This window comes from Peromyscus californicus, unplaced genomic scaffold (assembly GCF_007827085.1).
Source record: "Peromyscus californicus insignis strain IS unplaced genomic scaffold, ASM782708v3 Scaffold_17__1_contigs__length_78620276, whole genome shotgun sequence".
In the NCBI taxonomy this organism is placed as follows: Eukaryota; Metazoa; Chordata; class Mammalia; order Rodentia; family Cricetidae; genus Peromyscus; species Peromyscus californicus.
This window is the reverse complement of record NW_026294469.1, coordinates 54,021,121-54,038,278: the sequence shown is the minus strand read 5'-3', so window position 1 is coordinate 54,038,278 and position 17,158 is coordinate 54,021,121. Positions and strand designations below refer to the sequence as shown.

Genomic DNA, 17,158 nt, shown 5'->3' with positions numbered 1-17,158 from the left:
AAGGGTCGGTCCCCCTGGCAGTAGGATCAGATCCATCCTTGGTGCTTGAGCTGGCTTTTTGGAGCCTACTACCTATGATGGGACACCTTGCACAGCCTGGATGCAAAGGAAGGGGCTTGGACCTGTCTCTTCTGAATGTACCAGGCTCTGCTGACTCCCCATGGGAGGCCTTATCTGAGGAGGGATTGGGAGGTGGGTTGAGGGAAGAGAGGAAGATCTGTGGTTGGTATGTAAAATGAATAAAAACTTTCTCAATAAAAAAATGAAAAAAAAAAAAAAAGCCCAGAAGACCTGAGGCAAAATAAAACGTCCTCATCTGGAACTGTTTCTTTCAAATATTTTATCACAGTAACAACAACAACAAAAATTGCTCAGAGAAGGAGGAAATAAGGAGAAAGGGAGAGGAGGGGGAACGGAAGGGAAGGTCTCTGGGTTCATTTAGGTGGAAAAGCTAAGATTCTACAGCTTACATCAGGCCTGCAAGCTGAAGTGTGAGTGGACAAGTTTGTTTCCCCTTTCCTGATGAGGCAAAAGAGTCCAGATACCTCAGTGACGCCAGGAAGTGAGAACCCGGATCTTCACTCTGGGCAGGTGTTTCTACTTCTGGGAAAGAGTCTCCAGGAAAAGTTCCGATGAGGCCTGAGTAGAAGTCATCCTCTCACCCGGGCTCTCCCAGGAAAGAGGGCCTCATCTCTGGCCCTGGGGGACTGACTGGTCACAGGAGGACAGCCCCTGAGCATCTCACCGCTGCACTAAGTGCTGTGGATGTGGGTCACTGATGCTGAGGGATGGTGCCTCCGGTTAGGGGCTGGCCTTGTGGATCCAAGTTGGATGATTTCAGACTAGTGTAGTGAGTGTCAAGGAAGGAGTGAGGGGAGGGATGGGGTAGGTTGGGGGGAAGAGAGGAAAACGCAGAACACAGAGGGAGAGAAAAAAACAGAAAAAGTAAAAAGAAAGGAAGAAAGAGAGAGAGAGAGAGAGAGAGAGAGAGAGAGAGAGAGAGAGAGGCCCCTGCCTGGCTGCTCCCTTGTCTCTCTCCTGCTCCTCAGTCCCTTTCTCAGTGTACCCCTCTCTTTGGTCTCTCACTCATGCTGTGCCCAGTGGCTTGTGGCCCGTGTTCAGGCTGGTTTTGAAAAATATGAATGGGCAGATATTCACCTCTTCTTCTGCTCCACCAGATTCAGTCCACCCAGTCCCACCCCCAGCTCTGTTGCAGAACACCTACTGCAATCTCCCCTTCTTCTCTGACTCCGTCCCCAGTGGACCACAAAGATCTTCTCCTACAACCTTCCTTCCCTCAACTCATCCCGTTATTTCAAGCTCCCATGCCAGCAGGCATTCATCTGGAAAACACCAGGTGAACAGTCCAGGGAAACAGATCCCTGAAACCACACCACTGTAGGCAGACTTCTTTCCTGCCCACCAGGTCCCAATGACCTGACATAGAGACTTAATATAAATTATACATGCTTGGTAGAAAGCTCAGGCTTACTGCTAACTAATTCTTTTTTTTTTTTTTTTTTTTTTTTTTTTTTTTTTTTTCCGAGACAGGGTTTCTCTGTGTAGCTTTGCACCTGTCCTGGAACTCACTTGGTAGCCCAGGCTGGCCTCGAACTCACAGAGATCCGCCTGGCTCTGCCTCCCGAGTGCTGGGATTAAAGGCGTGCGCCACCACCGCCCGGCAGTTCTTACAACTTGAATTAACCCAAGGCTGAAATCAATTAAAATAGAAACAAAGAGAGCACTACAAAGAATCAATTGAAGATTAGTTCTTTGAGAAAATCAATATGATAGATAAACCCTCATCCAAATTAACTAAAACTCAGAGAGAGAATGTCCAAAGTACCAAAATCAGAAATGAAAAGGAGAACCTAACAACAGACAGAGGAAATCCAGAGAATCGTGAGGACATAGTTTAAAAACCTGTACTCCACTGGAATTGGAAAATCTAAAAGAAATGGATAATTTTCTGAATAGGCACCATTTACAAAAGTTAAATTAACGTCAGGCAAGCAATTTAAATTGACCCACAGTGCCTAGTGAAACAGAAACAGTCATTAAAAGTCTCCCAACTAAAAGTAGTCAAGGGCCAGATGTTTTCAGTGCAGAATTCACCAGACATTCAAAGAAGAGTTAATACCAACACTCTGCAAATTATCCCACAAAACAGAAGCAAAAGGAACATTGCCCAATTCATTTTATGAGGACACAGTTTTCCTGATATCCAAACCACATGAATACCCAACAGAGAAAGAGAATTACAGACCACTTTCCCTTATGAACTTCGATACAAAAATACTCAGTAGAATACTTGCAAGCCAAATCCAAGAATACATCAAAAAGATCATCCACCATGATCAAGGAGGCTTCATCTGAAAGATGCAGGGATGGGACAACATGTGAAAATCAATAGATGTAATCCACCATACAAATAAACTGAAAGAAAAAAACAACACATGGTCATCTCAGTAGATGGAGCAAAGACCTTTGGCAACTCCAACACCTCTTCATGATTAAAGTTCTGGAGAGTTTAGGGGTACAGGAACATACTCAACATAATAAAGACAGTTTACAGCAAACCTGTAGCCAACATCAACTTAAATGGAGAAAAATTCAGTACAACTCCACTAAAATCCCAAGGCAAGGTTGTCCACTCTCTCCATACCTATTCAATGTACTACTTGAACTCTTAACTAGAGCAATAAGAAAACTAAAGGAAACCAAAGGGATGCAAACTGGAAAAGGAGAAGTCAAAGAATCTTTATTTGAAGATGATATGATAGTATACCTAAGTGAACCTAAAAATTCCACCAGGGAACTCGTACACCTGATAAACCTTTCAGCAAAGTAACTGGATACAAAATAAACTCACAAAAATCAGTAGCCCTCCCATATACAAATGACAAATTGACTGAGAAAGAAATCAAAGAAACAACACCTATCCCCATAGCCACTAATAATATAAAATATCTTGGGGTAACTCTACTCAAGAAAGTAAAAGATTTATGTGGTGAAAACTTTGTCTTTGAAAAAAGAAATTGAAGAAGATGGAAAGGTCTCTCATGTTCATGAATCAGTAGGATTAACATAGTAAAAGTGGCCATCCTACCAAAAGCAATCTACAGATTAGTGTAATCCTTATCAAAATTCCAACACAATTCTTCACAGAACTTGAAAGAACAATTTTCAGTTTCATATCAAAAAACAAAAAAATCTAGGATAGCTACGACAATCCTAAACAATAAAAGAACTGTTGGAGATCTCACAATTCCTGATTTCAAGTTGTACTAGAAATCTATATTAACAAAAACCATATAGTATTGGCATTAAAAAAAAGACACATTGATGCATGGAATAGAATTGAAGAACCAGACATAAACCCACACTCTTGCACCTAATTTTTATAAAGAAGCCAGAAATACACTTCAGAAAAAAAGGCATCTTCAGCAATGGTTCTGGTGAAATAGGATGTCTGCATGTACAAGAATGAAAACAGATCCATACTTACAACCCTTCACAAAACAACTCCAAACAGATCAAAGACCTCAACATAAGGCCAGAGATACTGCACCTTATAGAAGAGAAGGTAGGGAATAGTCTTGACTCATAGACACAGGAGATGACTTCCTGAACAGAACACTGTTAGCATGGGCACAACATTCAACAATTAATAAATGGGATGTCATGAAACTGAAAAGCTTCTGAAAGACAAAGGACACCATCATTCCTACAAAGTGACAGCCTACAAAATGGAAAAAGTTCATATCAACTCCACATCTAGTAGATTAATATCCAAAATATATATTAAAAAAACTCAAGACTAGGTGTCAAGTAACTCTCTTTGTGATGAGGAAGCATGGTCCTGCCCAGGGCCATGACACTCTATGTGGGAAAAGGAGGCTCACAAGCCAGCTTGGGGCGGTCTACCCCAGGCTCAGAGAAGAAAGCACCGGCCCACCTCCTTGAACCTTGTGGCACCAGGCAGACGGACACTACTATGGTGAGCAAATGTATGGAGTGTGGCGGAGAGAGAGGGACAGGATAGCTCATGTCCTGTGGACAGAGGAATATCTGGAGGCAAAAGAGATGTGGAGCGGGCTGAGGTGGGTGGCTTCACTGCCGCCCAGGTCCATGTGATGTCTGGGCCTGGCCTTCTGCAGGGGCCCATGTCTAGGTTCATGGCTCTGATGCAGTCGTCATCTCTGTTGATGACTGTGGCTCCTGATACCACCAAAGGCAGAGAGCATAGGGCTGTACAGAGTTGGTCCCGCCCCCTCACTGACTGTAACACTAGGGAGAACAGGTCCTGTCCCTCACTGGCTGAAGCATTCGGGAGAGGGGAAACTACACCTCATCTGAGCAGCACAATAGAGCAACCCTGTTCACAGGGGCCTGGGAGAACTGGCCCTGAGGGCATGAGAATGGGAGAGCAGGTCATGCCCCTCTTGTATGCTATATGTTGGCGTGGGGGGACGGAAAGATTCCTTCTTCCCCTCCCCCCTTGTCATCTGCAGCAGGTGGGGGACCTGACCCAACCCCTTCCCACCAGCTGCAGCACACAGGAAAGCAGGCCCATTACCTTGCCTGGGCAGCTGTGGGAGGCCAGCTCCCACTTTTTCCCAGGGTACTCTTGAGGAGAGAGGGATAAGAAATATTTAGATAGAAAGGTAGTGTGGAGAAGACAGACAGAAACACAGGATAGCTTCGGGAGGACCTGGATCAATGTCCACCGGCCCCTTTTGTCTCTTCAAGAAGGCTTTTTATATGAGTGCCAAGGGGCGGAGCAAAAGACCTCCCTCTAGCACAGCCAAGTGCAGACCCTTTCAATCACCTGGCAACCACATACATGGTCAAGCCATCTCCTAATGCAGCCCTGCTGGGTAAAGCAAGCTCAGATCTCACTAGGAAACCTCTGTGGGCCCCACAGGCAGCACAATAGAGCCAGCCCTGTTGGTGGAGTTGTGGGTGAGTCATCCCCTAACTTGTGACCATGGAGAGCTGTCCCCATTACTCATCTGTCTTGTGGTGGCATGGGCAGGGGAGAGATGGCCTCCCCCCATCAATGCCTGAGGCAGGTGATAGAGCTGGCCCTGAGGTCATCAGAGCAGAAGAGCGATCCCTGCCCCCCACCATCTGCAGCACCTGCATCTCATCTAGAGGCCCTCTATCTCACAATAGAGCCAACCCTGCTGGCAGAGGTGTGGGGGAGCCAGCCCCAAAGTTGTGAGCATGGGAGAGCTGTTCCCATTACTCATATGTCTTGAGGTGGCATGGGCTGGGGAGAGTGTAGGGCCCTGGCCCCCCATTTTGGGTAGCTGCTGCCTTGCTTGCTGACCTTGACCAGATGTCCTCCCTATGCTGATTCCCTGCCAGTTTCCTTCTTCCTGAACACTCACCGGAGGTTGTTTGTGTATCCTGCATTTGCTGTAAACAGCTTAGATGCAAGGTTGTAAACATCGGTAGCGAACTTCTGCCCTCCGGGGTTCTCCCATTGTGCTGTAAGCCTGTATTTAAGGTTTCCTCCCTCCTTCAATAAAACAGCATTTGGCATTCTGCTGAGGCAAATGACACGCTGTCTCTTGTCTCTGTTTTTTAATCCACAGCCCCTGGCTCGGACATGGTGAACGGGTGGTGGTCTCGTGGGAGCAACCGCTACAGGAGAGATACCCGTCCCTCCCATACATCAATGCCTGAGGTAGGAGAGCTGTCCCTGCCCCTCATCAGCTGCATCTTCCAGGAGGGCAGGCCCTGCACCTCCCCTGGGCAACACAGTAGAGCTGGTCCCGAAGGTGGAGGTGTGGGAGAACTGACCCTAAGGATGTGAAAGCAGGAGAACTGGCCCCTCACCTTGCTCCTTGCTGCAAATAGTGAACCTCCAAGGCAATGCTGGAGAGCTCACCCTGGTGGCAAGGACAGGGGATCTCTGTGTAGACAAAGCCAGCCTGGTCTACAAAGTGAGTCCTAGGACAGTCAGGGCTGTTACACAGAGAAACCCTGTCTTGAAAAACAAAAGAACATAGATACAAAAATTCTTAATACTTGCAAACCGAATCCAAGAGCACATCAAAAAGATTATCCACCATGATCAAGCAGGCTTCATTCCAGAGATGCAGGGATGGTTCAACAGATGCAAAGCAATAAATGTGATCTGCCATGTAAAGAGACAGAAAGATGAAAACCACATGATCATCTCATTAGATGCAGAAAAAAATCTTTGGCAAAACCCAACACCCCTTCATGATAAAGGTCCTGTGATACCACAGAGGGAAAGCATGCTTTAGGAAACTTAACTCTTAGCTGACAATAATAACTGATTCAAATGGGAGAGTAGCAGAAGGTACTTGGCCCTGCTGCCAATATCAGCCGGCAAGCCACATCGTAAATGATGCAGTTGATTTGAGGGCTAAATTTGGTCCTATTTGTTCCAGGGACCAAAACTGCTGGTCATCAGCATCTCAAGATGATTGACTCCTAGGTGCTTTCCTTCTCTGAGAGAGGAGGCTGGAGACTCCAGTCCTCACTGCTCGCTGGGAATCTTATCCCCCTTTCCTCCTCCCCAGCGCAGTCTGGTGCTGTTGTGGCTCTATGCGAGAGGAGACTTGCCAAGCAAAGCTGGACTACTGAGACTAGAAGCTGAGAAACTTCATGCAAACCACAGCTTACCTGGAAAGTAAAAGAGATAACAGCCGACTTGGTGTATGAGGCAGAAGGGGGAGCCCCTATTCCCTCCAACGAGAGCTACTACAAGAGTCTGAAAACCACTGGACTCCAGTGTGAGGTCAAGCGTGTGAATGAGAAAGTGAGAAGGGCAACAAAGCTCTTACCTAATGTGGGAAGAGAGTGGAGGATGCTGAGGTCAGATAACAACATCCGAACAGTATGTTGCAGATTGTTACAGATTATCAAACTTCAGAGAGAGAGACACACTCTTTGCAGTTCAGGAAGGACCAATCTATGTAACATCTGGAGGAGTAAAATTCAAGTTTACAAACCTACTTTGAATGAGAATGGACTCAATAGGCTCACATTTGAATGCTTGATTGGCAGTTGGTGGAGCTATTTGGGAAGGATTAGGAGGTGTGGCCTTGTTGGAGGAGGTGTGCCACTAGGGGAGGGCTTTGACGTTTCAAAAGCCCATGCCATTCCCAGTTAGCTCTCTCTTGCCTCCAAATTTCAGATAAGGATGTAAGTTCTCAGCTACTGCCTCAGCACCATGCGGACCCACTGCCATTCTCCCCACCATGGTGGTCATGGACTCACTCTCTGAAACTGTGAGCCCCCAGTAAACTCTTGTATAAGTTGCCTTGATCAGAGTGTTTCTTCATAGCAACAGAAAAGTACCTAACATGTTTTAAAAATGTATTTATCAGAACAGGCTTCTCCACTGAACAGACCATGTCAACATCATATTAGGCCAAATCTTTTAGGAATTTTTTTTTCTTTGAGACAAGATTTCTCTGTGTAACCCTGGCTGTCTTGGAACTCACTCTGTATATCAGGCTGGTCTCGAACTCACAGAGGTCCACCTACCTCTGCTTCCTGAATGCCGAGATTAAAGGTGTGTGCCATCACACCTCTTGGTTTTTTTAGACAGGATTTCTCTGTGTAGTTTTGGTGCCTGTCCTGGATCTCGATCCATAGACCAGGCTGGCCTCGAACTCACAGAGATCCGCCTGGCTCTGCCTCCCGAGTGCTAGGATTAAAGGCATGCACCACCACCACCCGGCTTCTTAGAGATATTTCTAATGTGACCTGTGGTTTTCATCTGAGAGATGGCAGATTATTTTCTTCTCTGAACATTTTAGTATTAATAAAAGTTTTCTTGGGCTGGGGTAGTGGCTTGCTTTGTAAAGTGCTTGCTGTACAAACATAACAACCTGAGTTTGAACGCCCCAGATTCATGTATAATCCCAGAACTGGGTAGGCAGATGGGAGGATTCCCACGGCTCACTGGCCAGTTAATCTTGCAGCATTGGTGAATCCTAGTTTCAGTAAGAGACACTGTCTAAAAGTAGGGCCTGGAGAGATGGCTCAGTAGTTATGAGCACATACTATTCTTGCAGTGGACTCAAGTTCAATTCCTAGTGTTGTTGGATGACTCAAAAAATGCACTCGACTCTAGCTCCAGGAGATCAATACTCTATTCTGTTCTTGGAGGGCACCTATATTCATGTACACACACACACACACACACACACACACACACACACACACACACAGGGAGGGAGGGAGGGAAAGTATTCTCATTGAAGAATGAACTAGTGAGACACTGTTAAAAAATGTTTTCAGAAAGTTGGGCATGATGGCGCATGCCTTTAATCCCATCCAGCACTTGGGAGGCAGAGGCAGGTGGATCTCTGTGAGTTTGAGGTCAGCCTGGTCTACATAAGGAGTTCCAGAACAGCCAGGACTAGAGAGCCCCTTTCTCAAAAAAAATCAAACCAAAAAAAGAAGAAAAAGAAAAAAAAGTTATCTGAAGCGTTTTCCTGTTGTGGTTAGAGAAAACCAGACCTAGCACGTGAAGTCTCCTAATTAAAGACATCATTTCTTCCACTGTCAAAAGACAACAATTGCTTGCAGACTTCAAAAGTTGTTTTTTTCTTTTGTCTCTTAGACATAAAAATCTTTATTTTTTCCTTCATCAGATATGAGTACCTGATGGAACACAGCTTTTGCATTGATTTACAGTCACTGCAATTCCTTCCCCACCTTTTGTAACAGCAAAAACATCGCTGTGGTCTAGTTTTGAGTCATCTGAGGTACATGAACATCTCAAGTTAGCCCAACAATCAGTTTCTTCATCTATAAGTACAAGGCTGCTTAAGGTTAAATGAGGCTGAATAGAAAACGCTCGTCTCAGCATACAGAAAGTGATGCTACTCATTGCTTTCAAGCCCAGCAACTTAATGGAGAATACTCACTTGCCGTTTTATTACTTACAACACTCAAACCTGATGAAAATAAAAGTGTGTAGTTAGGATCAGATTTACATTGGTTTAATGGTGCTGTGGCTCAGACCCAGGGCTTTGGGGGTGCTAGGAAGCACCCACCCCTGACTGAGCTATACCCTCAACCCAGCTTTACTCATATTGTAACATGAATTAGAAACAAACACCTCTGTAATTCATGACATGAAAATATGCGTGCTGCACCAGTACTCGTATGTAAGAGCATGTTTACAAAAGATAAAAACACGTCTTCAGAAGAAACTTATCAAAATTGGGCATCTTTACATAATTGCGTTCATCTATATTTTAATGTTACACAACAGTTGTTCAGTATATACACTTTGGAAAACAGCCAAGCAAACAAAAATATAATCACAATGCAGATAAACTGTTATGCTATTCTGGGTTGGTACTCAGAATACTTAATACATTAACAACTGGTCATGTTAAATCTGCATTTTTGTTTTTACAAAGTGATTTTGGAGTGAATAAAATTCAATTGTAACTGATTCTTGTTTTTTTAATTAGTCAATTAATTTCATTTACTTATTTTTGTCTTTTTGAGACAAGGTTTCTGTGTCTAGTCCTGGCTGTCCTAGAGCTCACTATGTAGATTAGGCTGGCCTCAGATTCAGAGATCCACCTGCCTCTGCCCCCTGCGTGCTGGGATTAAAGGCGTGCATCCCTACATCTGGCTTTAAAATGTATGTGTATGGGTGTCTTACATGCATGTATGTCTGTGCATGCCTAGTGCCTTCGGAGGCCAGAAAAGGGCATCAGATCCTGTGGAACTCGAGTTCCAGACAGCTGTGAGTCAACCTGTGGGTACCGAGACTCGAACTGGGTCCTTTGGAAGTGCAGCCAGTGCTCTCAGGCTTCCCTCCAGCCTGTGCAACTTATTTTCACTATACATTCCCAATCTATGAAAATCCTTTCCGGACTTTAATAACACACTCTACTACTTGTATAGGCTTGGTTCCGAGAACATCAAATTTGATCCTTTTGAAAAGACTGGTGGTTTTTAGTTTTGTTTGAGATGAATCTCACTCTCTAGAGCATAGGCTTCTGAAACTCAACCGTGTAGCTCAGGCTGGCCTGCAACCTTGTTTCAGCCTGAATGCTAAATTGTCAGTATTGTCGGTATGAGCCACACTATCCGCCCCAACAGTGGCATTTCATAGAGATAGTTTCATTTAGCACTGCCAACTCTGTGAAGGACTTTAGGCCCTCTGATGTTAGCCCGTCATCTGCGACTGTAGAGAGGAGAGCAGTCACTACCCAGGAGAAAGGAAGCCTCTTCATGAGTAAAGCCAGAACTTGTGTCTGGGGCATGCAAGTATTTTCACTGCTGCCAAGTTGGAAAAGACAGTATGCACACTTACACGTCATTCTCATGCTTCAGGTATATTTTTCTGTACTAATAGTTTGTCCATATGAGAAATATGTCATGTAGTGGTTGGATGTAAAAAATTTAAAATATTCTTTAGTTAGACCTGGATACAACTTATAGTATCAAAATATGAATTAAAATGTTGGGGTTACCACCCCTCACCACAGGCCAGGGTGAACCGACCCTAAGGGCATGCACACAGGGGAGCTGACTCCACCCCCTTACCTGAGGTGGGTGGCCCCAGGGGTCTGGACTGACCAGCTTGGCTACCATCCAGGCCCACAGCTGGGCCTTGGGTTGGCCCACCCTAGCATCTACCCCATCTAGGACCTGCTGGAGCTGGTGAAGGGACTGGTCCTGTGGAACGATACCTGCAAGATCTCCAAGACTTTTGGCAGCCATGGGATATCCCAGAGGAGTTTCGGTGAGGATCTGGTGAGGATGGTGTACCAGAAACCAGAGGCCTTGAACCACACCAGTGACTCACTGCAATGAACACTTGCCAGTAAAGCTGATGGGACAAAGAGGTGTACTAGATGGCACACAAGCCTCCAGCGCCACCAGAACCAACGGAGAGGTGTTGGAGAAGCAGGAAAGGAGAAGCAGAGATTTTTCTATTGAAGTGGTTTTGGTTTGGTTTTGTTTTGTTTTGGCTCTTGCTTTTGCTGGCTTGCTTGCATACTTTGTTTCCTTATGTGGGGGAACGTGGCAGGAATGAGGTGAGGATATGGGGGGACCAGGAGGTGAACAGAATTGGGGCACATGTAAAACTCCCAGAGTCAATAAAGAAGTAAAAAGAAAAAGATGTTGGGGTTAACTTGAGAAATGGGGTTAAGTACAGAGTGGGATCTATCAATTCTGGAATTAATTTACGTGTGGGTAGCTGCCTGCATGCCTGTGTATACCCATGTGTGTCTAGTGTTGTCATTAGACTCCTTGGAACTGGATTACAGAGGGCTGTGAGCTGCCACGTGGGTACTGGGACTCCAACCCCAGTCTTCTGTTTGCTCTCCGCTGGCAGCTAAAGTGATAATATTCCGATCAGTGGAAGTTCAAACAACAGGAAACAATTTACAATTTATTAGGCTGTTTAAGAAAAACCCTCAAAAGTAAAAGATACTCAGATTTCATTCTCATGTTAAACTTGTGTCCATGTACGTATGAATTACCTAAGCTCTTGCCATGTGACTGAGTTTGTTGAACTTGGCAAGAATTTGTGACTTACTGACAAGGCTACCTGGCTGCTTCATGCTCAAGCCAAGGACTTGAAAGGTCACACGCTTCCAAGACGAGGAGGGAAATGTCCATGTGCTGGCTGTTTTTCTGTTAGCTTGACACAAACTAGTCATTTTGGAAGAGGAACCCCCATTGAGAAAATGCCTCCATCGGATTGGCGTATAAGGCCTGTGGTGCGTTTTCTTGACTATGATTAATATGGGAGGGCCCAGCTCACTGTGGGCGGTGCCACCACTGGGCTGCTGGCCCTGGTTCCTGTAAGGCAGCAGGCTGAGCAAGCCAGGAAGCAGCACCCACCCATGGCTTCTGCATTAGTGACTTCCCTCAGTGATGGAGGATAAGCTGAGAGTTGTAAGCTGAAATACCACCTTCCCTCCCCAAACTGCCTTTGGCCATGGTGTTTTATCACAGGCACCGAACTGCACGGGATGGGAAGGTGAAGGTCGAGTTGTAAAGGAGACCTTAGGATGGTAGAAATGCCAGCACCGTGCAATGTCTGCCAACGAAAGCTGCTGGCATGTGATTCTATGCCCTTGCTGATTTTCCAGTACAGATGGCTTTTATTTTTCAAGCCCTGGTTAGAACTTCAAGCACAATGTTGAACAGAACCGCAAGTGAACATCTTATGGTATTTACTTATTTTCTTTTCCTTTAAAAAAATTTTTTTTTTGAGACAAAGACTCCTTATGTATTCCTGACTGGTTTGATACTATGTATTTCAGGTTGGCATCAACTTTACACTAATCCTGCCTCAGCCTCCTAACAGCTAGGATTACAGGAATACATTAAACACTGCCTTATTCCTGCTCCGAATTCAGCATTTAATCTATTACCTTTAAATATTTTTTTCAGGTTGAAGGCCTCCTTTATGCTCAGTTATCATAAAAAGATGTTAGGCTTTATTGACTTTTTTTTTTAAAACTTATCAGATGGACACACACGATCTTGTACTTGTGTCCTTACTGATTTGATGTAACCACCCCCCAAAAAGGTGTAGACGAGTGAAAACTTGGAGCCATCCAGTACTCAGTTTCCAGCTGAGGTCTAACAGGACAATTCTCTGTCTTCTTGCTTTAGCTCTTTCAGCTGATAAAAGGATGGGGATGGGGTAAAGCAGGTCAGCATGTTATGCTATGGGGCAAGCTGGACAGGAAGTGAATTCCAACTACGGTCCCTTAGTGGGGAAGCCTCACTGAATACTTCTGAACCTCATTTTTATTTATTTTTTAAAATTTCTATTTATTTATTTGGTTTTTAGAGACAGGGTTTCCCTGTGTAGCTTTGTGCCTTTCCTGGAATTCACTCTGTAGCCCAGGCTGGCCTCGAACTCAGAGATCCACGTGCCTCTGCCTCCCGAGTGCTGGGATTAAAGGTATGCGCCACCACCGCCCAGCTCATTTTTATTTTTGTAAAGTCAAATCTAAGGTGGTGTGTACAGTGACTTTCTAGAACACAATTACTATGAAAAGTAAAACTCAACTGCATATTAGCCTAATTGATTTTTGGACATTAAACCAACTTTGAGTTCTTGGGATAAATCTTACTTGATAAGGTTTATGTATTGCTAGATTCAGTTTGGCAGTATTTTATTAATGATTTGGTGTTTGTATATACAACAGATACTGGTTTGCAGTTTTGCTGTGATGCTTTGGGCTTGAGAGAACAGTGGGACATGTTTTCTATTTTAGGAAGATTTTGCAAAGAAAGGTGATGCTAATTTCAATGTCTGTCAGAACTGAACAGTGATGGCATCTACTTGAAGGATTTTCTTTGTCTGGACTCTTGTGATTACTAATCTTTTTGTTACCAGTTATCTTGTTATTTCAAGTTGCTTTTAAGTCTGCTTGTAGGTCAAAGAGAAATGATAAGGCTATTATCTCCTGTAGCTTTTGAAGTTAAACAAGGAAACAAGGAGCCACTTTCAATGATTGGAAAATTCAGCAGCCATCAGAACTATCCAGTCTAATCTCTATTCTTAACCTCTACTGTAGCTTTAAACACAAACATTTTATCACCTCCTTGTTTTTCATGAACTTATGAACAAGAAATTTCAGTCTGTTCCACATAAAATTTATATACAAGCCTCTTGACTAACACTTGAAGCAAAATCCTGTAATCACAAAATCATAAGCAGTTCTCAGGGTTACAAACAGCTCTTTCTCCCCACCCACCTCTCTCCTTATGTACACAAACAATTCCTATCTGAGAACCTGCAGGGAAGGCAGTGTGGAGTAGGAAACCACTGGACTAGAAATTTGAGCCTAGAACTGAGACTTCAGTTCTGCTCCAATACAAGGCAGTTTGCCTTGATCTATTTTCCCATTGATAAAAGGAAGTTGTTAAACCTGGTGATTGAAAAGATTCTTTCTGGGGCTGGAGCAATGGCTTAGTGATTAAGAGCACTTGCTAGTCTATTATTTATTTATTTATTTATTTATTTAGAAACTGGGTTTCTCCATGTAGCCTTGGCTGTCCTGGAACTCGATCTGTAGACCACGCTACAGAGATCGGCAGGCCTGTGCTTCCCGAGTGCTGGGAGTAAAGGTGTGTGCCACCACCGCCGGTGAGCACTTGCTATTCTTGCAGAGGACACAGGTTCAGTTCCCAGCATTCACAGGGAGTGGCTCGCACCTGTCTATAACTCTAGTTCTGGGGATCTGATGCCCTCTTCTAGTCTCCATGACAACACGTATATATTCAGGCCCCCACACATACACATAAGAGAACTCTGAAAAAAGAAAGGGTTCTTTTTTTGGTGCCAACACTATAATTCAATCTATAGTAATGCCATTCTTGCTGCTTTTCTGAGTCGTCAAAATGAAAATATTTGGTACACATACATATACACATACATATACATCATTACTGGAAGATGAATATCTTCCCGTCCAGTAATGATGATTAAACCCAGGGCCTTCCACATATTAGCTGAACATTGTACCATTGAGCTATATTCACAGGCCCCATTCTTCACTCTTCTAAAACAAATTAATTCACAAAGTCTTAAAATGAGACAAAAGCAAGAGACAGTCTGGTTAAATAATGTAATTCTTCTTCTTCTTCTTCTTTTTTTTTTTTTTTCTTTTGATCTTTCAAGACAGGGTTTCTGAGTAGCCCTGGCTGTCCTGGAACTCAGTCTGGTAGACCAGGCTGGCCTCACACTCCGAGATCCACTCCCCTGACTCCTGAGTGCTGGGATTAAAAGTGTTGCCACCACCGCCACCCAGCTTAAATAAGTGGTCCCTCACACTCCTGAAAGCCTACTATAAAAGCCTGTTGCCAGTTTTCTTTCTGTACATATACCTTTGCCTTTCTACCACACCTCATAGTATGTGATATTTCACGTGAAAGTACTGTAATTACTCTAGTTTTCACAAACGTGAGGTCAGTTTTCAGAAATCATTAACCTGTCAGAAAAACTGAATGGCAGCTCATCAGTTGTCTCTACCGGCACGTTACTTCTCCCAAACTGGCAGGAGTAATGGTGGGTGGGGTAACTTGAAACAAAGGTATGTGGAGTCCGGCTGCAGTGACACCTGTCTGGTGGCATGTCACTGTCTGAATTAGCCAGATGTGAATGGTACACGTCATGGAACGAGTCCTGAGACGAGTGAAAATGCCCTGCTCCCCCTGAGGCAGGCGTGGCGCTGTGATAAGGCTCATCGGGCACACGACAAGCTTGAAAGCAAGTCTTCCTGCCCAATCCTCGATGCATGTCTAACTTGGCAATAAGAGGCTTCCCAACATTCACTTCCTGCTTCTCCTCCACAGTGTCTTCCAGTCCCGAATACTGATACGATAAACATACTGTGAAGATCAGATGTTCCTAAAAATGAAGAGGTTTATCATGTTTATTAACTGTGGAACCCTTAAAGTACCACTCCCTTACCCCACAACAAAGCCCCCCTCACTCAGCTCCCTCTCTGAGGTTCCTTTCCAACACCCCTAGAGCAAACAGGCAGGCTGCACCATTTACTATCTATCTGCTAACAGAGTTTCAGAGATTTCCCATTTCTGATGCACCGCGAGAGGCATTTTTCATGTAGTGACACTGGAATTTCACCCTTCCCCAGAACCAGAAACAGGGTCCTTTGATGTCAAAATCACCTACTTTACAAGGACATTAAAAGCCCTAGCTGCTTTACCATATTATTAGATAGGAACTCAATCAGATAATGGGAGGAGAGTTGAAGTAAGCTAGACATTAACAAATAATAATAGTCTCTTGTCTGCATAACAATTGTCCATTCCTTTGCCTAATTTTTACTACATTGTAACCATGTAGCTAAGAAAAAAAGTGAAAATTTTTTTTGTAAGGATATGCTTATATTAGAAAACTTAACTGTACAGAAGCAGTTTCTTACTTGTCAGTCAGCAAGAAATGGAATAAAAAGCAATTCCAATTTTAATTTGCTCTATGTTTTGTAGAAAGTGACAACAAAGAAATCATGATTCAAAAATGTATCGCATATCCACTATGTACCTAACTTCTCAACAGCACAGAAGACAGAGGTCCCACGGCCAATGTCAGGGACCCTGAGAAGACCCACTGCAGGATGGTTACTGCTGCTCCAATTTAACATCCCAACGAAGCGGCTCATCTACAGCCTACGCCCCACTCAGGTGCAGGTGCACGGCTTTCTCACTGCTACTATAAACAGGAAAAGTAGTGACCTTCAATTTTTGGAGTGAACTGAGTCTAGTGTAGAGGCAATGCTTGGGGAGCTCTCTTGACACTAAATAACTGCCCGTTTCTTCAGGAGTCCCCTTATTTGCATGTTTTGGATCAATGTCTAGGTCCTATAAAAAAACACAAATCAGTGAATGTTAATGATGTAATCAATGGAAGTTATAACATTGTCTATAACATAAAATATCTTCATAGATACTGTTCGCTCATTAGTTCCAGCAGTAAATTTTATGTTGTAATAAACACTTATACTGTACTCAAGTTTTTAAAATAAAGTTACTCAGCAGGGCAGTGGTGACCCATGTCTTTAATCCCAGCATCGGGAGGCACAGGCAGGTGGAACAAAGTGAGTTTCAGGACAGCCAGAGCTACTCAGAGAAACTCTGTCTCTAAAAACCAAACATACACAAATAAATAAGTAAATAAAGTTATTCATGACATTTATACACACACACACATACACCTTGTATATATAATATTCCATTCTTCTCACATTTAAAATTCTATTAGAGGATAAGGTACTGCAGACATCCTTCCTGAGTGAACTTTGGACACTTCTGAATTTGACAAACGTAAGGTATTGTGGCAGTTATTTTTTTTTTTTTTTTTTTTATTTTTTTTTTTTTTTTTTGGTTTTTCGAGACAGGGTTTCTCTGTGTAGCTTTGCGCCTTTCCTGGAACTCACTTGGTAGCCCAGGCTGGCCTCGAACTCACAGAGATCCGCCTGGCTCTGCCTCCCGAGTGCTGGGATTAAAGGCGTGCGCCACCACCGCCCGGCCGTTGTGGCAGTTATTAAACACTATGATCAGTGTCACACAAGTAAGCATGCAGAAGCACATAGACTTCCTTTACACTTATCATTGAATTTTAATTTATTATTTAAGTGACTTCTTT

General features: G+C 43.9%; 1 protein-coding gene and 1 long non-coding RNA gene across 3 annotated transcripts in view; one reads left to right on the top strand and one right to left on the bottom strand.

Annotated features, from left to right (window-relative positions):
• The window catches only part of LOC128112906 (uncharacterized), a 108,211-nt gene that overhangs the window by 56,269 nt on the left and 34,784 nt on the right, over nt 1-17,158 (top strand). Inside the window, exon 2 of the long non-coding RNA XR_008219225.1 lies at nt 5,604-5,695. This is a non-coding gene — a long non-coding RNA (uncharacterized LOC128112906). The remainder of the gene's footprint in view (nt 1-5,603; nt 5,696-17,158) is intronic.
• Malt1 (MALT1 paracaspase) overlaps nt 11,404-17,158 on the bottom strand; it is a 66,361-nt gene continuing 60,606 nt past the window's right edge. For both annotated transcript variants that reach the window (XM_052742328.1, XM_052742329.1), the window contains 2 exons: nt 16,249-16,374; nt 11,404-15,400 (listed from right to left, as the gene is read on the bottom strand). In XM_052742328.1, the coding sequence (XP_052598288.1) occupies nt 14,960-15,400; nt 16,249-16,374 (567 nt within the window). In that variant the 3' untranslated portion in view covers nt 11,404-14,959. The remainder of the gene's footprint in view (nt 15,401-16,248; nt 16,375-17,158) is intronic.